At 35.8% G+C, this 23,832-nt stretch overlaps 1 protein-coding gene across 1 annotated transcript; it reads right to left on the reverse strand.

Annotated features, from left to right (window-relative positions):
• Positions 1–20,493: 20,493 nt before the first annotated feature.
• On the reverse strand, positions 20,494–21,126 carry LOC113232319 (calexcitin-2-like). The gene has a single exon (XM_026466999.1). It carries the CDS (start codon positions 21,124–21,126, stop codon positions 20,575–20,577), a length of 552 nt encoding a protein of 183 aa, XP_026322784.1. The 3' UTR covers positions 20,494–20,574.
• Positions 21,127–23,832: the final 2,706 nt, after the last annotated feature.

The raw sequence follows: 23,832 nt of genomic DNA on the forward strand, positions 1-23,832 counted from the left end.
TTGATTGCAATTAACCAGCTTATACAATTTTCACGGTAATTAATTCGAAAGATTTTAAATATCACGCGGAAAATTCACAAGGAGTGGCTGCACTAGGTTCTTAACTCTCGCAAAAAGTCCGTCTTGTCAAGACGCGCTCCTTTATAAAGCATTGACCATCAACTTTACTTCTTATTTTCATATGACAACTCTACTAACGACCATCTCGTCATAAGGCCTCGTCAGATGACTTTTAAAATGGACAGATTCAAACGACCTACGCGCCACTCTCTCTACGGCTTGACCTTGAGTTCTCAAACTGACGTGACATTTGTGAATAAAGAAACCATGACCAAGAATAGTTAATGTGATTCGTAGATATCTCAGTAAATCGTTTTAAAAATAACAGTGAGAAAACACCACTTAATAATATTAGCTACAGTTTATCTCTTTGTAGAGCGTAAACAACAAACCTAACTCCGTTTTGACCACGTTTAAAGTGATAACTCGGTCCGACAAATATGATAAAAAGAACCCTACAAATTTTCTCTCCAACGATTTTACCATTTATGAACATTTTAATTCCTCTACATTAATTTAGCCTAACGAATGACACCGAGCTCAAGCCCTGGCAAAAACAAAGATTGCAAAACGCTACTTGAATGCATAATGCGCGGGCGACAGTGGGGAGTGGGGACCCTTCACATCTTGTAAGTTAAAATTGCAACGGGGTGCATAATTGCACAAGACCACGGTCATTCCAAGATGCAAAGTTTAAGGCTTTATAGGGGTTGGGTCTGGGGCCGAAAATGGACGGTTATTTTCTCTTACTTATCTAGTCTGCACGTGTAGACTGTGGCATTGAAAGGGGTATATAGTATCAAGAAAGATTTTTAAATGACACCGACCTCAACATATTACAAAAAACTACCACATACTTCTCTCTCGGGGAATATGCCTTCTGAGTGTATTTTCGTTTTTACAAACGTGAAGGCTTCAATTGATTACTTGCTAATGTAATAAATAGAATTTGAAACTACAGTCTGTTTTCTCCATCACCAGTGCCGCTACTAGCTTCCGGATATGCGTAATAAATCCAATTATTGTTTTATTTCTGATTGTTGAGATATATGATAATCAGGGCGTAAAATAATACGTGCTAAGATACCGGCAGTTCTCGAGCCCACTGACATCTGTTGCAGTGACGGTAAGAGGCCTGACGGCATGACGGTAACAGGCCTGACGGTATGACTGTCGGTCCGTGGAAGTTAGGGAGACAGCTGGTGTGAGACGCAACCTGTGTGGACACTGTAGCTCCCTCCCATATCTTCCGCAGGCTCTGTCGCCAGAGCGGCCGAGAACAGCAAAAGGTTCAAATACGCCAACCCTGCTCAGTGCTACTGCTTTATGCCTTTTGCGGTTCAACCCAGGGTCCTTGGGGGCCACAGGCGAAACTTCTAGTCGGATCGTCTCGTTGAAACTTCCAGGGACCACAAGGCAGCAATTCAAAATGTAAATGTTGCCAGCCTTCTAAGTACGACGCCCCAAAGTACGGACCTCGAGGAAATTTTTTACTTTTCTACTTTTTATAAATTTTAACATTGTATTATCATTTCTTAACTCGAATAAACAAAATATTTTTAAATTACTAGTGGGTTTGTTGAAATTAATAGAAAAGACTACTATTATTATTAGTAAAGATAATTTAATTTGTAACACGATAACAATAAACGTGCAATATTGTTTTGATGAAACATTGCCATTACCATTGCGTCAGGGGTTTATGTTCATAACTATACTCCATCCGACCATTTATTTAACTTTTGCCTCCGAAGTTCCGTAATTATTGACATAAAACCATAGACAAAAAATGCAGTACTTCCTGGACTCTTTTATTTTTAATTAATTTTTTTTAATTAAGAGTTTTGGCTTGGATAAAAGTCCTTTGAGCCAGGTCTTCGTTTAGTTATCGGGATCCTCAGTAATATTCTTCATTGTGGTTCTAATACATTATGTTTTCACTTTCTCTTAAATAACTTAGTTCCCTTATTTGGGTTTTTTAAATAGTCTTTTAAGCGACTGAAGTCAATATTTATGTTTTCACTTTCACTTAAATTACATTATCTTCTATGACTTTGAATAAAAACTTTGAATTCGTAATTATTTGAATTTTTAGGATAGTCTTTTGTAATTTGGTTTAAAATAAGGAATGTAGTTCTAGCTTTTTTCATCACTATTTCTTTCTTCGTTTTTTCTTCATAATATACTTAAAATTAAAATAATCTGTGTAAAAGCTGTACTTGTAACTTCAAAAGCCCGCCATTTTTTTCAATTCGACTTTTTTTTAATTAGTATTTTATTTATCAATAATTTTGGCTTGGATACAAGTCCTTTGAGCCATGTCTTCGTTTAATTATGTTTCTGTAAATATGGCCGCCACAAAGAGGATAGGCAATTTGAGGCGGCGTGCTGCGGATTGACTCAGGATTCATTAGAACGGGCCGGTACGTACCCGTTTTAGTTCGAGATTCGTATAATTTCGCGTTTTAATCTTCGATTAAGGCGCAACAGCACTATCCTATTCCACTTTAACCTACATTTTACAAAATAATTGAAAGTCAAAACAAAAACGACACTTTTCCCCCAAAAGGCCCAGAGCGAATCCTTTTTCATTAGTAGTGAAGTTAGAGTTAATAGTGAAGCGACGTGCTCTTTAGTTCCGATATTTTTCGAGTCAACTGATTATATGACGAAGATTATTGAAGTTGATAAATTTTGATAGTTGTCTAATAAAATGAAATAAATTATAATAATTGCAATTAATTTTTATTATAATGAACCGTCGGATTCCTCTGCATATGAACGAGAATCATCACTTGAATCCTCATAATCATTAATTATTAATTCTTGAGTACACAAATTCTCAAACGCAACATCGCGATCCCAATCAGACAAAAACTTCTTTTTTGAACACATTCACGATTAAAACTTCTTCATAAATAAAATCGATAGTTATAAAAAATCGAATCTGAAACGCATTAGGACATCACTAACAGAATTCGAGCTGTCAAAAGTAAAATGGACTGAGTATATAATTTTATTATTTTTTAAAGGATTACACGATTAACTACACTACAGACTGGTACTGGATAACGGTCCAGGAACCTTTCCCTGTAGATGTCCCCAGCAAAAGCTAACAAAGAAACCCACAAGTACCTACCTAAACGACAGCAGTAACTAACAACATACTGCTCCGTTGAAACATGGTTGGAACAAACTGCGTGAAATTTTGGCGGAGTTATTAGAAGCGCAATCGAGAGGTGTCTTTGATCGTTCAAAGGGTTTACCAATTAAGGGTCTTTACCCATACGTACTTACCCATATTTGTACTGTAATTCCAGGTGACTATACATATACAATTTAAATATACAATAATTATATTAATTTAGATTAGTTAAAAAATATTTACGATGAAATTATACAAAGAACTTTTTTTTATAATATCAAGGGACGGGTCGAACAAGTCATACGCCTGATGGTAAGCTACACGCCTGTCCATAACAGGTGGAATGCCACTCAGAGCTTTAAATTGCAAAGATCTGAGGGGCACTGCCACTGCGCCCGTTACCCTGAGACATAAGTTGACAAGTTCCATATGCCTGTAATTTCACCAATACCCTTACCTTTAATGCTAACATTACTGCTTGGCGGCAGAAATAGGTAAAGTGGTAGTATACTTCTCTGGACGAACTCTCACAAGGAGATCTACTGCTACCAAAATGCTATTCATTCATATCTGTGTTTAGACCTCACCTCTGAATCCCCATTGAGGTGGGCAAACGCCATCGATTGCCCCGCTGTACGACTCTGACAAACCTCTCTTCACTCATATTCATCAATCTTTAAAACGTCATTTTTTAACCGACTTCAGAAAAAAAGAGGTTTCCAGTCGACTGTATTTTTTTGTCGATCTCTCCGACATTTGTGAACCAATTTTGATGATTCGTGAAGTGATTGCCTGAAGTCCCAATCCGCAGTAGGCTCGCGTGGGAACTGCAACAAAAGCCCTCTTATTGTAAAATGAGGCCTGTGCCCAACAGCAGGACTATATGCAAACTATTAATAATGATGTGCCAGAAATAATAATAAGTTTATTGCAAATTTACAGAAAAATAGGCACAGAGACGTGTCTAACTCCCAAACGTGGATCCCCTGTACGTTAGGTCTTACGTCCGTCAAGTATGTTGCCTCAAAATATCGAGAAATAGCGACGAAATGCCATTTAATTTGTTTAAAAACTATTCTGCCAAATCATTACTGTGACAACTGCGCTCCGATCGGCCAGCCCGAATTCGAAACAATTGACGGATGTCGTCAATTGTTTCACTTGAGATGGACCAATTGAACTTGAGCTTTGCTATAACGGACGAATATTGCAAAATTGCATATTTAATATTTAATTACCGATGAAATGGGATTCCTGAGGAGATGTTTTGCTGTTTTTCCCACATCACCGTATGGAACAGCCCCAATTGTTAGAGATATTATCTTTATTATAATATATACAGAATATTTTCGGAGTATACGGAGAAGTACGCACAGGTCAGTTGTTGGTACTGCACTATTTCAGTTTTCTAATTTGTAATTTCAGCGAAAAAGAGAATTGATATTAAGACTTTACACGGACGCTCTTTCCGTTGTAACAAAAGCGAGCGAAAGAACGTTAGCCAGGTAATTGCGCACGATTGCTCTTGCAGGCCATCCCACACGGAATCCTGTATTCTCCTGATCACGCTCAATCGAGTAACTATGTAAAGGGGAATATTCTCTAAATCGCTTCTATAAGTATAGTTCTGCGTGGCGTATAACCCCCATTTCCCGAGTCCCTTTTAGCACCTAACTGCCAAAATCAATTTACAATCGCATATCGAAAAAGCGTGTAGATCCAAAAAACCCATTCGGCACCAGCCCGATGACGAGTATTGGCCATAGGACAATCCTTTTGCTTCAACGCCAATACACGGTGGCAGGTTTTTGTCGTGATAAATATAATCAGACTCGTGGGGAGGGGTGCAATCGTAGACATCGTAGCGGGGAAAAGATTCGAAAAGAATTCAGATGCGCTCTACGATGTATGTTGTAACGCCGGTACTAAATCCCTTACAATAATAATATATTTTTTTATTGAATTACTTATTGTATGTACAAAGGAATAACTAATAAAATATAACACATGCACCTGAACTAGGAGAATCCTGTATTTCAGGTAAAAAACAGACAACATTTATTTTGGGAAAATTAATAAATTCTCTCATTTTTGGATGACGAAACGATGATTAGAGGCCTATACCCGGCAGTGGGTAAAGTCAGGCTTATACAGCCTGATGATGATGAATTATCTGTATCATCATAGGACATGAAGGATTTCTTGGACAGGTGACAAAAATTCCATACGGCTAATTTTTATAACTTAATATATTATTGCTGTACATTTTTTACTAAGTTATTAACCGACTGTATGTTTTTTTTTTGTATGTATGTTACACGAAAACTCCGGAATTTGGAAATCAATTTTGATGATTCTTTTTTGTTGGAAAAAGGGTACCTCCATAGTAGTCCCATTTAATTTTGAAGAAAATCATCCACCTCCAAGGGTGGCTGTTCACGCATGATGATTCATTTTTATAAATAGCGCCTAAATTTTTATAAGGAGCAATTATTTTAATGGTTGATTTTGCTATTCTCGAATACAAGGCGTTTTTTTCTCTCAATATACTTTGAGTAGAGAGAACCGATTTTTATTATCTCCTGTGTCAAGTCCCGTATAATGGCGAACTAGAGAATGAATCCGGGATTGTGAAATTACTCCACTAGTTAGAAAAAAATCCTTGAATCCGGACGGATTCGAACCGACGTCTTCTAGCAAACCGTGGCATGCCAACTAAGCCACGGAATGAACCAGCGGACCTCACGAATTTTTCTATGTGCTTGTTGTCGGATCTTTGTATTTGGTTTTCAACTACTTTTAGCCGTAACGCCATCTATGAGAAATCTATGAAAGTATTTCTTCACCCAGTTAGGTAACTTTACAGCTACCAGCCCTGGCTAGGGATGTCGCTATTAACTGTAATTAAATTTGTATTGAATTGATATTATTTTGTTAGGAATTTTCTCCACTAGGTTGTTATAATTATTATAGTTGCAACGAATATTCGGTTACTATTCGGTATTCGGCTTATTCGGCCTACTTTTTGTTATACGGCCGAATAGCGAACATTAAATCACTATTCGGCCGAATACCTAAAAACAGGAGGAAGAAATAAGAAAATACAGTAAATTATCACAAATACTAACTTCTATGAGATCAAAAAAAGGTAACAAGTCAAATTAATACTACCTACTTATTATGTAATTTTGTCGTGAAATCATGATTAAATAAAAGAAAAAAATATTATATACTTTTTTTCTTCTTTTTTTGGTATGACTAACATTGTTAACAGAAATAATAATAATAAATTTATTTACCGTAACTTACAATTAACAAACACATATTTGAACTATGATCCCCACAGTACGCCTGTCTCGTGGGAAGCAAAGCAGGTAAGATTAACCGAATATTAATTATTAAACAATTACTTTTTTCATTAAGATGTCATATTTTTTAACTATAAACTTGAAAATAAAATTTCCTTTTATGTTTCTTATTAGAAAATCATGCATCATTACTGGTTTAATGTAATTTAACTTATATATATGTACGTACAGCTATCTTTGATATAATGCGGTTTGCGCGCCGATTTTCGTAAGATCATTAATCAGGCCGAATAGTTTGGCCGAATATTTGTCTATTCGGCCTCGCTCCGGGCCGAATATTCGGTATTCGGCCTGAAGGCGAAATACTATTCCTTGCAACACTAATAATTATTAATACGAAGATAGCCGGGTTCGAACCGACGTCTTCTAGTACATTCATTCATCACTTTTATCGGTTATTACTAATAATTTACTATTCTCTTCGGTAATAGTAATAAAACGCAAAGAAATTCGATTCTGGCAGCTTTTTATATTCTAACCTAACCTAAACCTACAGGAGAATGCCGAAACAGCTCCAAAACGAAGACAGGTCCTGTTCTGGCGCTCGCCGCGTCACGCTAGTCTTCCTGCTGTTGGCTTTCCTATTGAATAACATTTTAGCAATAGAGCTCCTTGTGAAAGAGTTCATCTAGTAAAGTATTACCACCTTACCTATTTCTGCCGTCAAGCAGCAATGTGAGCATTACTGCGTTCCGGTTTCGAAGGGTGCTGGTGAAATTACAGGCACATGGGACCTGTCAACTTATATCTCAGGATGTACGGCACAGTGGCAGTGCCCATTAGATCTTTGTGATTCAAAGCTCTGAGTGGTACTGCAACTGTTGTGGACAGGCGTGTCGCTTGCCATCAGGCACACGACTTGTTCGTCCCGTCACTTAGTTATTAGAAAAAAACATACCGTATGGTTCATTCCTAACTGGCGAAATTTTATTTGTAAACAAGTAAAACGTTAAATTCATTACAATTATCAATACTAAGACTTAATTATTAATAATCACCGGGTAAACATAATTAATTTATTACTTCTATCTCTAATTTCGGTAATTATTAATAATGATTGATGATTGTTAATAATTTCCAATTAATCACACTTACCGTAACATGCAGTCACGAAAGAGAGATAGAGAGAGTCACGCCCCCCAGGTAAACGTGTATTTTACGTTTATTTTCTACTGCATTCCCTTCTGGCGGAAGTGTCCAGTAGCTTCCGAACCGAGGTCCGTGCCAACCCGGGTGACTTGAAGCCTACTACCAGTTAATTTATTATACGAGTGCAAGCTCTCAGCTCGCCTTATTGTCCGGTGGCGCAGTAGAGGACTTCAGCGGCCCTGCAATATACCCTTCATAATTGTAGCTTTATAAAAAAAAACCGACGTCAAAAGTTCGAGGAATCATAATTAATATACCGGACCGTGCGCGAAATGAATGAATGAAAGATGGAATATTTTCTCCAAATTTAAATGAGATCACTGCAGAGGTACCTTCTGTCCAACAAAAATCGAATCATCAAAATCAGTATACACAAAAAAATACAGTCGAATTGAGTATCTCCTCCTTTTTTGATATCGGTTAAAACGATTCAAGCAGTCGACTAGTTAATTAAGAAGCAAACGGTCTTTCACTGGGTTACCAACGTTACAACTGTTGAGCATAGACAGCCGCAATATAGCTTCTACCACACCGCTGTCTCTCCCACATTATACCTACCCCAGAAGCGAGCCTACAAATCTAATATCCCTAGAGTAGTGTCGCCGGACCGGGTCCCGTCCGCGTGTGTTTGACAACTCGCTTTTAATACCCAGGCTTTGTTAAATAAATCTATTATATTTGTAGGCACAAAAAGACATAAAACCTAAAGGCATAACGTAGTCGTAGCTTCGATTTAAGAAATATCGAGCATTTTTTTTAAAATCATTAATCGATATCTCCAATTAACACTACGCCAACTTAATTTTTGGACCTGGGGCCTAAAAAGGCCGAATTGGCAGAGTCATTATATGATTTAATTTCATTTTGACAGTGTTCTATGGAGACGTCCTTTCTTTATTTTTTTTCTATCCTGTAAGAGACGTTCATAAAACACTGTCAAATAGATGAATTGCGTTTTTTGTTTCGTTTGAAAATTCATAATATGAATTGTCAATTAAATCATACTATGATTCTGCCAATGCGGCCTTTTTAGGCCCCCTGTTCTTTTTTTATTTTTTTTTATTTTTTCACAAAATTCGTTTTATTGTTTGTTTATTCGAATTTTGCATTTTCTTTTTTTTCACAAAATTCAGGTATTCTTCTTTTTCTTCTGCCTCTTCCTCTAATTCTAATTCTTCTTCTTGAAGCTATCTGTATTTTAGACACAGCTACACGGCAATAGGATTTTGTGCTGTGTTAAGCCACGAAGTACGCCTTCATCAGGTGGTCGTTTTCCCTGTATTTTTCCTTGCATGATTAATCGGGAGCAGGCCGTATTTTTTCGTCGTCATCGTCGTATATTATAAACATCGTCGTATTATTATATACAGAAGTACGTTTGGCACGTGCATCCTGGTCTTGAACGTGATCTTCAAGGATTGATTGCAGAATCAATGGCTCAACTTTAGAAATGCGTTACGCGCTTGTTCTATCCGACACTTGGTCTACACGCTATGAGGGTAGCAAAAAATGGCAAAGTGTTCATGGAGGTATCGAAATAATACTTAATAAGAGCAAATACCCACGGATGACTTCTTTCTTTCTATTGATTGGAACAACTGTAAGCAAGCCACATGCAAAACATGTCCTTACATTTCAAGATAAATAAGAAAATGTAAGTACAAGTAAATGCAAATCCTCATACAAATTTAGAGCTTCATGTGAAAGTTGAAATCGAAGAAAATACCGCCACTATCTATTATCGTCATTATCTATTTCAAACAAAAATATTGAGAAATTGTAAATAAAAGTAATTGCACCCCTACCCTTCTAAGCCGGAACTCAGTACTGCTGATATTACTGCTTGACGGCACAAATAGGTAAGGTGGCAGTACTTCCCTAGACGAACTCTTTCATAAGGAGCTCTAGTGCTTTGATTTAAAGCTCTGCATGGCACTGCAACTGTTACGTAGCAGTGCCCATGTAGGCGTATCGCTTACCACTCGGCGTACGACTTACTCGTTCCGTCCCTTGATATAAAAAAAATAATAATCAAAAGTTACAGTAACAGCAATCGCGGGAATTTAAGATCTCGATAACATAGACTATTTTGATTCGGTGCTATCACTTTGCAACTTTTACATTGCATTACATTAGATGTCTATTATTATTAATACTAAATAATGGTTAAAGCAATCTGTTGTCATTTTCGTTGTCAATTTTCTTTAACCGATCGACGATAATAACGGGTTAACGTCGGACCTTTGTCAGATTCGACCTATTTGACAGTTCTCTGCTTTTGGATTTGCTTTCCATTGAATTGGATTAATTTTATAATTGAAAATTGAATTTAAATAAATTGTAAACTTTGACGTGTTGCATTAAACAAACAATATAAGATATTGATAAGAATATTATGAATATCGACATTTTTTTAAACAGTAATTAGGTAGTCTACTGGGGGTAATGGTTGCTTCTCAATTCAAAGGTCCATGATTCGAATATCTGTGTTGATTTTTTAGTTACGTTCATTTCTGAATATTTAGTAATCGCTCTTTCTTTCTTGCTAACGTTGAAAAAAAAACATTGTCATCGAACCTGCACGCCTTGGAAAACGTGTGTAGCCCCAACCCGCATTAAGCTACATGACGTATTGTGGTTAAGGCATACAAACCGGTTACTCGGCTAACCGTATAACCGAACCGTTAATAACGAGTAACCGACATTTTCAAACCCGGTTTTCAGGTAAGGAAAACCCGGTTTTCAGGTAAAGAAAACCCGGCTTATTCGGGGTTTTCGGTTTTACCTTAAAACTATAATAGTAATAATAATAATAATAATAAATAGTTTAAAATAAATACAATAATAATAAATTTATTTCCTTCACACACAATTTCAACCATAATTAAACATTCTTAAGTAATAAAACATTTGTTGTCTGTGAAGGCTGGAGCCTAAACTAGGATACCCTGTGCTATAGGTCTCCAGGCCTCCGCCTACGGATAAAGTATCAATAAACAATTGACTGCGTCACGAATGATTGCTATGAGAGAAAGTTAATCCAAAATTTAGTTTATACAAAACTATTAAAAACTACTTAAAAACTATTAAAATTATCTTAACTAAATAAACTTGTAACTCATAACATTATCGTATCGTAATTAATAATGATAATTAAACGTTAACTAACACAAGGAACTCAGGTACTTGACTACAGTGCAGCAACGGCGTCCGCAAGTTGACTGCAGGTAACCTTTGGGTAGCCAGGGCCAAATGAGGAGGAGGAACAACTTTTCGTTTGATTTTTCCTTCCTGTGCAATATTGCCGTTTTAGTGACTTAGATACTAGATTCAGTGAACATGACGAATGTTTAGCAAACTAAAATTTTGTTTTAGCGAGATATAAATTTAGAGACAAAACTTTTATGACCCGCAGGTGTTTCAGAAATAAAAACTGGACCTGTTAATGAAATTAAGTAATTGTAATTATATTATTCATATATTTTCAAGCCTAACAGACTGTCTCTATATATGCATATTTATTTTAGAATATTACAGTTCTTTATTTGTTTTTTATTATAATTGAACACGCTGATTGATCTCATAGAGGATGTGAATTCCATAAATAATAAAAATAATACACAACATACTGATTTTATGTTATATTTTAGTTTTTTGATACTTTTAAAGAATTATTTGGATGTCTATAGAAAGATATTCGAAAAAACCGAGTAACCGGGTAACCGAAAGCTAAAAACCGAAAATACCGGTTTTCAAAGACTCTTCGTTCTTGCATGCCCTAATTGTGGTATAACCCTATCTTTAGAAAGTTTCCTCTAACGCCGGTGCTGTACTTGCGTCAATCGTCACGAAGCTTCGCACAATGATACAATACACGCAGGTGTAACCAACCATTATCGGTTATCAGCTCGAATATTCGGACTGCGTACAAGTTATCGCTCGGGCGATACATCAAAGAGTTTTAGCGCGCTAACCATCGTGCTGCGTGATTGTTGGCCGTTGTTTTCGAACTATTTAGACGTCTGTCTCTAAATACCTGTCTATAGTGTCTCCGATGTCTATAGTGTGAAACGACGGAATGGTGTGGAAGTTTTTACACAATTTTGAAACTGAGCACATCGTTTTAGCTCCAAAGAATGTCCACCATAAAAAAGTAAAGTTATTGCTAGCACATGTACATGTAAAAAAAACTTGTCGTCCAGAGTCAAACACGGCTGGATATTGCGGCCATCTTGGATTATTTCACGATAATTGGTTTAAAATTACGAAACCGTTAGTGTGAACACGGCATTAGCGTGAAAATTTCAACGTAATATTTTGATTGTACTAGAATTCAGTGATGTTTTGAAAGACATAAAACTAATTAAAGAAAAAAAATGTATATGACTAACGTACGATTAACTTACACTAATTACTTAACATCACCAAAAGCAAAAGTTTTAATTGTCAGAACATAGATAAAATAACAAGAGAAAATATTTTTCACAGATTATTTCGTTATAAGCGAAGTGTAGTAACCATTTGCAGTCTCTTGCCGTCAATGGCAGCCAGCAGCAGTACATCAAGTCTGACATACTCGGATTTATGACTACAGTTTAAAGCGGTGTGACTGACAGACGGATTTATTGTTCCTCTTCAGTTCTCAGTGGAAGATAGCTACGATTATGACACTACCTAACAATAATGCATACAGCGATGCTGACGTTAAAAGAGATTAACATTCTTACACTAATATAAATACTAAATAAAAAGTAGTGGCAGACATAACATCAATTCGAAGAGTAAAAATAAACTAATTCTCAGTCATCATCACAAAGTCACTAATTCATTTAAGAGGCAATGTATACGCTTTTATAATAGATACACACTACAATAGAGCACATAGAAAAATTCGTGAGGTCCGCTGGTTCGTTCCGTGGCTTAGTTGGGGTAGCGTCTGGCACGGTATGCTAGAAAACGTCGGTTCGAATCCGGCCGGATCAAAGGAATTTTTTCTGAGTTCTTTGTATTAATAATTATAACAAACTAGTGGAGTAATTTAACAAAAAATAATTGAAAGCAATTCAATAAAAATGTAAAATGTTCAAATTACGTAGTAAAAAACTGGATTTTTGTAGTTTTTTGAAATGTAATATTTATTACTATTTGTAACGATTCTTGTAATACAATATATTGTATATAATAATGTAAAGTTTACAAGGTAATACATAAATCTAAATCTAAATCTAACTAAAAAAAATACAAAGTAATATGAAAATACGACTTCAAATAAAAATAAAATTACAATTTCTTCGAAAGAACTTCATCTAAGTACACTTTAAAATTGATTGGCGAGGAGTCTCAGTCGGGTATAAAACATTTTTTTCTTTTGTAACACTTCAGCAACATTATATTAGAGTGGGGTTTAGGTTCCAATCAAGGGCATATAATGAACGCAAACACTTATATAACCAATAAACCACATACTACACTCGCAGCCTTTCCCATTCCCCCCAATCCCAACTCTACCCCTCCCAACCAATCCGGTACAAATGAAAATCTGTAGCCACTTTTTTACCTGTCAAAAACCGCCCATTCAATGTCTATGATCCAATTTGTTGGACAGACGACCGCGTCGAGGCGGTCGTACATCTTGCGTTGCTTTCTGACCGCGTCGATTCCCGGACCTGTGACATAGTACTGATTGCCTGCAGTCCCTTTGGAGATAGGAAAGTTCGATTGAAAGGAGAAGGCATAGCAACGATCTGATTGTTCAAAAAATCCTAAACTATTCACTTTAAAGATGAGGGACAGTGGCATAAGAAATAAATGCACAAAATACCTGGCCTCAAACTGGGGATGTACCCTACGTTGTACGAAAGTAATGGAATCCACTCACAAACCCAATCCACACACAGGTTATACCCAAAACACCCGACAGCAAAAACAATTTAGAAAACTTCATTTCCCAAATTCGTCCTACCGCAAATAAAACCCGGGACCTCCTCATCCTCCTCACCAAGGTCGTCAAATTAACAATAGAACTCCAAAAATTCCGTGTACACAAACACATTTAGTAGCAGTTCGTCCAAGGTAGTACTGCCACCTTACCTATTTCTGTTGCCAAACAGAAATGTCAGCATTACTGTGTTTCGGTTTTGAAGGGTAAGGGTGCTGTTGAAATTACAGGCACATGGGACTTATCAACTTATGTCTCAGGGTGACGGGCGCAGTGGAAATGCCCCTCAGATCTTTGCAATTTAAAGCTGCAAGTGACACTGTAACTGTTATGGGCAGGCGTGTATCTTACCATCAGGCGCGGGACTTGTTCGTCCCGTCACTTGATATTATAAAAAAAATCATAAAACTTTTTGTGTTGACCTAAGCACGATTGCTTTTCCAACTAAAAATAAATATCTATAAAAAATTGTTAATTTAGATGTAAATATATAATGTGGGGATGGAGAGCTAGAAGGTCGTGGTGGAAATAAACTGAGAGTGTTGGGACGTGGTAGAGTGAGCAATGTAAGTGTAGTGTGAAGGTGAAGATAGGAGAAAATGGGGACACGGAGTTAGAGGTCTCTGGCCTCGACTCTTGGTGACTGACGACAGAGGTGCAGAAACGAAGAGCAGCGAGGTTACGTAGTAGTACGTAATACGTAATTACCATTGGAAAAACGAAACGAATTCAGAGATACTATCAGTACGATAGAATATGCCAAGGTCGGGAGATCAGACATGCAAAGTGAGTAAATTGTCAATGTGCGAAAATTAGCTTACAATAGTAAGTAATTTTAAGTAATTTAGACACTAATATTACAGTAAATATTAGTTGGAACTCTTTCAGGAATCAGGAAAATTAAGGACGTTTCCTAGAAAACGTATAATGAGAGAGATGAAGATGATAAGAGTCCGTAGTTTCACACTACAGTAACACAATATAGTACACTAAAGCTACAAGATCATAACGATTTATGATATATCGGTGATGTCTCCATTCGACGCCGATGTCTATGATGTGACTTTCTCGTCAAGGTCCAGAAAATTTCGCGGCAGTGAGAATTTCTTCGAAAATCGCCGAATCCCGACGCCTGAGATATCACTTATAGCATTTTCTCGTCAAGTTTCAGAAAGGATCACAGCAGCAGGAATCTCAAATCTACGTAAACCGACTAAGGACGACGCCTGAGATATCTGCGATTTAATATTCTCGTCAAGTTTGAGTAGCGATGAATGCCACATCTACGTGTACCTGCCTTTATGATCCCAGTGAAACAATGCAGTAGCTTAGGATATACACCTGTCAGACATTTAGCTCTGGCTTTTCGTACGGGGAATTTTCTATTATAGATGAATTACAGCCGAAAAAAATCTTTTTAACTATTTTTCTTTACATTAATGTCAACGTCAAAATCAAAGTCAAATAATCATTTATTCCCTTTGACTATTTTTTTTCCATCATCTAAGTTTTGCAAAATTTTTACACTTGAAAACGTCATTTTTTTAAGCTACTGCTCGTTCACTGTGCTGACCTTCCTGAAAAGAACGAGCAAGAAACTCTAGGGATTGCTCTTTTTAAACAACCTCAAATGCTTTGAATGAATGCTTTGAATCATAATTGTGTGGAATCAAGACTCATGTCGCCTGTCCATACTTCTTCATCTAAGACATACTGTTTTGTAATATTACTTGTCAGTTCAAACATTTTTAATATAAGTTTTAAACTTAGGAAATGATAATCTTTATATATGGAATCTTATTGTAAAAACGTATACAGTTCCCTAGAAAAACAACGTTTACCTTAGTTAAACGAAATCGTGGTACCATGAGTTTGGACTTAGTTCTAAGGTTAATATTATGGATATTTTCTTTCTTAATGAAATTATGTATATTTTTACGGGCATACAAAATATTTGAGTACATTTACTCAAATATTTTGTACGCCGTGATTTGCCGTGAGATAACGTTTTGTATGCTGTGATGCCATAGTCATGATACCAGTTAAACTTAAACTTTTCTCTGAGTGAAACCCGAGAACCTAACCGGTACACAGAATGAATCGCTCGTTTTTGCAACACAAATATGGTTTGTATATCTCCCGATTTACCCCAGATGAGAATCCAGTAGGACATTATACTATGAAAGTAACTAAAGTATGCAGCAGATCTTAATCTGCTGGTCAGGGAAGATATATGTGGAAACCATTGAAGTTTGCTATCTGTCACTCCCAAAAAGGCAGCTTTATTAACAAGGTCTAACTTTTCTCCATTTATTTCTATGATTGGACTAGTCAAATTTTACATTAGGTAATTCAAATTTAACACACTTTGTCTTCTTGGCATTGAGCAATAAATTGGTAATATTAAACCAATAAAACCTTTGAGAGAGTATTGTTAATAACGATCATATTATCCCTTAATATAGTTGATAAATTGTAGTATATTTAAATTGCAGAATAATATGACTGGATATATGAAATAAACAATTCTATTATATTGATGGTTATTTTTTAATTATCCCGAAGTCACACGCCTAAACATCTAAACTTTGTGTGGTAAATAAAAATTCCTGGATATTTCCATGGTCACAAGACACACCTTTCCCTTAATGTAAGTCAACTCAGTTTGACTACCGCATCAGGGGGCCTACCATAACCTTTTCAAAAACAATATTATTTCATTGTAAGCTTAAAGTAAGCTTATTGTGATATTACCCATATTCGTACCATGACGAACCTGCCAACCAAGTAATGTATTATTGCAAAAGTGATTGAAAGAACGAATGATTTCCCAATATTGTCTATTCCTTACTAAAAGTAGGAGAGAGATAACTATATAATGCCATCTCTTTCTTTTTTGATGTTCCGAATCGACTTATCGTAGTATAGGTAATGTTTAAGTACTTAACGTTATTTACATTCAGAGAATTTTGACTGTTAAGAAAAAAAAAGTATGTAATAATAAAATCTATTAAAATTACGTGGTTTTCAATAATTATTCCGCAATTTCATGAAGAAAAATAAATAAAACAAGCTTAGTCTTAATAGTCGAACTTACTCCAATGTCAAGTGTTAGTTTCGCCAAGGAGCATATACATGGCGCTGTTATAATTTTACGAAGTAAACATCGCGTATTTGTATTTAACGAAAAATTATTTACAATGTGATATAAAATCAAAAACAAACAAAATATTGAAGAGATACATATATGTAAATAAATAAGTTCAACCATTGACTTACAATTATATGGACGTTGGGTCCGCGCTAAAAAGTGTCCGAACTTATAGGGTGTTAAAATCGTATACAGAGCGTCATTCCCGCTTTAGTCTTCGTTTGTTCGACTGACAGCGAAGCAAGCAAAATTAGACAGTACTGCGATGACATTACAATTTAAATTCAACGTTTTAGCTTTTTCATATTCCTTTACATGTAAAATTTAAATGTAAATAAGTTGACTTGGGACATTTTTTTCGTAGTTTTTGCATTAGACCTGTCGTCCATTTATTTGTAAGTCAATGAGTTCAACTTAACTTTTAATCATTACAAATCAATATTTTGACAATAAAACTGAAAATAATATTGTTTCCATTGCATCCGTGTAACTATTTTAAGATTGCTAAATTTGATATAAGAGCAATACATCGAGTATATAACCAGAAATAGAGACGAAATAAGGGCCATATATTCCTGGTAACACATTAGCGATACAGCTCTTATCAATATCAACTCTCGTTTGCACTGAAATATAGACAGGCCAACTACTGACCTGTGTGTACGTCTCCGTATATTCCAAAAAATATTCTGTATTTGTTGTAATAAAGATAATATCTCTAACAATGCCGCGCTGTTCTATTCGGTGGTGTGGGAAAAACGGCAAAACATCTAATTACAAAACAAACGGAATCACATTTCATCGGTAATTAAATATTAAATATGTAATTTTATAATTTTCGTCCATTATAGCAAAGCTCAAGTTAACTGGTCGTTTTGAAGTGAAACAGTTGACGACACCCATTGGCGACACCCGTCAATTGTTTCGAACTCGGGCTAGCCTATCGGAGGGCAGTTGCCACAGTAATGATATGGCAGAATAGTTTTCAAACAAATTAAATGACGTTTCGCCTCTATTTCTGGTTATATACTCGATGGAGCAATATTACTATAATGTTAAAGTCACGTCATAATAATAGTTTTTTTAAATAGATTTCATTATTACATACATATATAATACGAACTGAGTGAATGAATAGTCACAAAGTTGCCAATAAAACATCATAGTTTTAACATTACAATAAGCTTACTTTAAGCGCGTTTTTAGTACGAAAACTCAATGTAAGGTTAAAGTAATATTGTTTTAAGAGGTTGTGGTAGGCCCCCAGATCGACGAATTGTCTATAGCAGCCATTGTTTTGTTTATATGGGCAATGACACGAGAAATTAACATTATTTTTTTAGTGACGGTACGAACAAGTCATGCATCTAGTGGTAAGCGACACCCACAGCAAAACGCTACCTTTCGAATAAAACTTAATCTATAATGGAGGAAAGCGTACGTAGACATAGGCGTTCCGCAAGGATCAATCATAGGACCTTTGTTATTTCTCATCCATATTACAAACGTATCACCAACATGGTCAATATCAATGACAAATAAAACGGACGACTAAATACTATGGTCTTCTCCCCATTTGGCTAGCTGAACCCCAATCTATAAAACACCGACCTCGATTGTTCTAGAGTCAGATACATCAGTTAGTGTTGCTGCTCGTTGTTACAACTGACTGAAACGCTTTATCTTAGTAGTGCACTCATGAATTAGAATTACCCTTGGAACTTGCATTTCCATTGATTTAAACATTGTATTTCTATTGACACTTTGTTTGCTAGTATTTAACCGTGGAGGACAGGTATGTGTTGGTTCAGGATATTAATAAACAGGTATTAAGTAATAATATTAAATGTGTATCGGATGTACAGATCTCGAAACGGAGTTCAAGTTCTTCTATGTCAATGCAGGCAGTGTCTTGGTAACATCTTATGTGACCAAGACACTGCATTTGATTTATTGTGACCGAATGACAATTTTGAGCCGTGATTTATGTGCTGAGCGACGTTAAACGGAATTTTTATTAATCCCTAAATGATGAGCAGGAAGCACATAGAGAAATTGCTGAGATCTGCTGGCTCTTGCTTGGCTTGGTTTAAGTAACAGTGGATCTACTCACGTTCTCGTTTGACATTCCGTCCGGAACAATTATTGTCAAAAAATAAATAATCCTCGACCAAATCAAAAAACCATATCAAGTATGAAGCTTCATTCGCATAATGCTAATTTTAATATGGTCGAGTATTACTTATTTGCCGATTTAGAGACAACATGATGAAATGGGGATATATCAACCCGACTGAAAGCTATTGTGCTTGCAGATCCCCCGGACAAAGCATGTCTCACTTGCTCTCATGCCCACTGTATCTTACCAGTTGCACCTGCTAAAGGCAACATATAGGGGCATAGAGGTGGCTACTTACTGGGCCAAAGAAATATGACGCTGGTTTTCTACTGGTTTAACACAAGAAGAAAAAGATGGAGTATTTTCACAAAACATAGATGAATATCATTGTTATCTAAACATCATGGTGTTCAATAAAAATAAAAAAAGTGCAATCGTTGAGTAATTTCTTAACATCAGTCCTGGATTTGAAATGGATTTGCTTACCATCTATAACATAAGGCTACACTCAATTTTTGAGATGCATATATATATCAAAAGTAAACTCTTCCCACATTTTCATAAAATATGTGCCACCAGTCCGCTATGATCCATCTTTTCCACATTATAAACCACCAAAGTATTTCGCTTGTCTATTTATTCTCCTTTATATTAGTATTGAAACTTTACCGCTGGTGTAAACGTTAAAGTATTACGTGAAAAACAAACTGAAACGGGCACTGAGCAAGTCAGAGGTCGTAAATAGCGGAGATCATACAATAAGAGGGAGATCCAACGGCGATTACCGTAATTACAGCGTCATAAATCCAGGCAGGTAACCTCGCGGCAGAAAATAATGGCTTAAGTGTTAAGTGTATTAAAAGTACAAGAACAACGTTAGTCGCAATGATAGATGCAGGTAGCTATCCTGATAATTTTAAGAGGTTCGTTTGTATCAGGATAAATATCACTCTTCAAAGAACAGTAAGTAGTAAAACTGATTATTTACACAGAATATAAAATATACCATCAAAAGAAACGAATTTTAAACTTGTTGGAATAAATGATCTACAATAATTGTGGGTGGCACTCGATAAGGATAATTATTAATTGTGAAGGTGTTATGTACTGGTGCGTATTCAAATGCACTCTCTGTATACAAAGCTGAAGATCTAATAATATCTTCTATAATAAAAGTAAATACACTTGGCTCAGTATTCGGTGTTACGAGTTTTCCGCAATCCTCTTCTACCTTGCGCCGTTTGGCACCTGGCCCGGGCTGAGTTCAAAACGATAATTTACCCCATAATTAGCACTCGTCGTACTCTAACAAAAATGTCCGCTTTTATACCTCCCAAAATTATTCTATATTTATTACCCTCTTTTTAATCTGACTTGAAACCTTTTTGTTTTCGCCTTTTGCCTACACAATTTCTGACCGCTTTAACTTGCAAATTACGCGCCCAAATTTTGAGCCCCATTTATATCTCGAACAATTACTATTATCACAATTTGTTTTCGAACAAAATACTTGTTATTCTTTTAAATAATTAATTTAATTTAATATCAATATACATATCATTCAACTATTCAAAGTAATTAAATATCTCATAGTTCCTTATGTGCAGAAATAATTAAACAATCATATATACGTAAAGAACGGGATTAGAAGCTAATTTTACCAAAAATAAAGTTCCCAGCAGCATTAGGATCCTCAGATGTGAAATATTCCTTCCATAGTTCCTGGAATTCACTCCAAGTTACACTAGACTTGCCCTTGGATAGTTTGTTAAAAGCTTGAACTGCTTCTTGTTTATTCAGACCAAAAGATGCATAGATGGTTGAAAATTCACCCGCATCGATTGATCCATCTTTACTAGAGTCCTCAATATCAAAAATGAATTTCATACAAGCATTTTGCCATTGTTGTGGGGCATTAGGATTCTTTGCATACTCATCGCAAATGTCAATCCATTCTTTAGCAGATACTTGTCCATCATTATCAGCATCACCACGCTGTTGCAACAAATTCCAAATAGTCTGAAGAGATTCCAGTATCTCCTTGAATTTAGCATCACCTGGTTGATAACCTCTGACTTTGGCAATTTTGCTTGCAATTCCTTCTAAGTCATTATTGTCAATGCTCCCACTCTTGTTGCTGTCAAACAAGGTATTGAAGACATGAAGTATCTTCTTTTTTCTAAAATCTGATACCATTTTTGCTAATGTACTTGTCTCTCCAAATAATTGTTTCTCACGTCTGCTACAGATTATATACCCATTTTGTTATCAATGTTGAATCAGTGATGTAACTGTGACAAAGTAATCATGCTATCTTAACAGCATTGCAGTGTATACTTTTCATTTTCAATTTGTTTGTTTTAAGATTCATTTACGTGGTCACAAGGCTTGGTTTATAGCGACTCGGTTTGAAGTTAATCATGCTATACTTTGTGTTTTATTGGCAATTCCATTTCGTTCGTGATCTCATTCGGTTAAATGTAGCCGCTGTTGCGGTTGTTAACTGTTGTTGTTTGTGTAGTCGTCATAAGTGGATCAACAGAGATAGTTATTACTTTATACACTTATACTATTACTTTATACTTTATACAGAGATAGTATTACTTTCCTTTGATAACAATGCATTTTATCAAATGAGAAGTTTCATTTACTTTTAAACGAAATATACATATTTAATAAAAGAAGTTTGCTTTACTTTTCTGGAATTACGATATGAAATACCGCAGCTGTTGAACGACTTTAGGTGTTGACATATTGTGAAGCACAGGAGCATTACGAACAGATACGTGCAGGGAACGCCTTGGGTCGCAACATACGCCACTGGTACTGCCGCTGTGACGGATCGAGCGCATCACTCATGATGGTCGTCAGCACGCCCACTAACACGAGTTTCGAAGAAACCCACATGGATGTGACATTTTGCCAACTAATGAAATAGGCAGAGACACTAAACCCTGAGCAAATTCAGACTGAATAAAAACATGAAGCCGCTGTCTCCATGACGTGTATATAACAAATTTTGACACATTTATGTTATTTTTATTTTGTCTCTGTGATTCTAACTATACTGTACTGTGAACCTACCTCTCATCATCATCATTAACTGAATTATACGTCCCACTAATGAGCACGAGTTTTCTCACAGGCGACAGTTTAGGCCATAGTCCGCCACGTTTTCTGAAGAATTGAGGAATGGGTAGGGAAAACCTACATCCACAAGTACGTAAATCCTTAACTGACTTTGCAATTGTAAAAACACGAACAATGTAGTGTTGACCCCATATGACAAACCCACACGAGACCTTCAGATATGATGAAATTTGTTAAATTACAAGCACATGAGATTTGTCAACTTTGTCTCAGAGCGACGGGCGCAGTGGCAATGTTCCTCAAGTCTTTGCGATTTAAAGCTCTGAGTGGCACTGCAACTGTTATGGACAGGCGTGACGCTCAACAGCAGGCGCACGACTTGTTCATCCTATCGTCGCTTGGTACCATAAAAAAACTTGGTTACACCACCTACTCTACAAATGCACTCGCATTTTTTACTTTTGATTTGCACTTCATCGTTTTGCATTGCATCATTTTCTACTATTTACTTGGACAACGCGACATTATCTTTGTCGTTGGTTCAGCTTCACAGAAAACTAGCATAAGGAGGCCTTTTCTAACGTTTCGTTACAAAAAGCTGTGTGCACACTTTGGTAATTCTTTTATTTTGCGTTTTATTCCTAAAATCATTTTATTATTGTTATCGTTTTGTCACATGCGAACAAAGGTTACCAAATGAATTATTTTTATTTATTTCTTACATCATATATCTATCATTCTTAGTTAGTAATGAGCATTAGATAAAAAAGATGTCCTAGCGTCGAAAAGATATTTCTCGTAAGATCTAGAAAATGAATATATCCAATGCAGCAAGATTCAGTTGACCTTATAAAATTGGTATCAGTCGAACATTGGGTAACATCATTGCAATTTATTAGAGGTGAGTTAAATGTAAAAAATGTAAATGTTAAAAGCCATTGTTGACCAAACAGATACCGTACGCATGAACTACAATCTACCAATTCAAATGCTACTAGAGCATAAATTACAATTGAAAGCATAAATACCGTGACTTTACGTTTGATCATTGATATTATCGTTGTTACGTTTTTACCATCTTGCAGTTACTGTAACAGTTATTGTATGATTACCATTAACTACGGATTACTTACCACGGTATGACTATTTGTTACTATTTACAATACTAATTGACAATGGGTCAACACACGCCCATTTTTTTCCGTCCTCGAAGGTGTCCATAGATCATGCAATGTGATACTGCAGCTAGAAACCTGTAATTAGTGATAAGAATTTAGTCAAAAACCACGAACGTTTTATAACATCAAGCTATTATAATTGCCTTCCAAACGAGAGCAGATTGTTAATTATTTATTTGGTATTTTTAATTTAAAATAAAACGAAAGTTTCATTGAGCCTGTGTAAATAAATAATTGTTGTTTGACAAATGTTTTTTTTTTATGTAAATGAATGTATAATTAAATTATAATACATTGTCTCTCATGAGATCCCTGAAACGAGTAATAAAAAGTTTTCAATTATAATTTCATAAACCATATCACAAAGGCGCTCTTTTTAGTTCTCAACCAATTTATTTTGACTATGGTACTCGCTACTGAACTACAAATTTTCAAAAAAGAACGTTGTATTTTTGCTAACTAAAATATCAAATATGACGCTACTCCACTACTACCTCCTGATTGGTTAAATTGTCCAAAAGGGCTTGCCACCGGGTCTTAGTAGTAGTTTATGTGACTGTTACCTATTGCAAGGCATTAAAATACGCGTGAGCATTAAAACATCTCACGAGTGTTTTAATGCCTAATTATGTAC

This window comes from Hyposmocoma kahamanoa, unplaced genomic scaffold (genome assembly GCF_003589595.1).
Source record: "Hyposmocoma kahamanoa isolate Upper Pololo Valley unplaced genomic scaffold, ASM358959v1 68, whole genome shotgun sequence".
Classification (NCBI taxonomy): Eukaryota; Metazoa; Arthropoda; class Insecta; order Lepidoptera; family Cosmopterigidae; genus Hyposmocoma; species Hyposmocoma kahamanoa.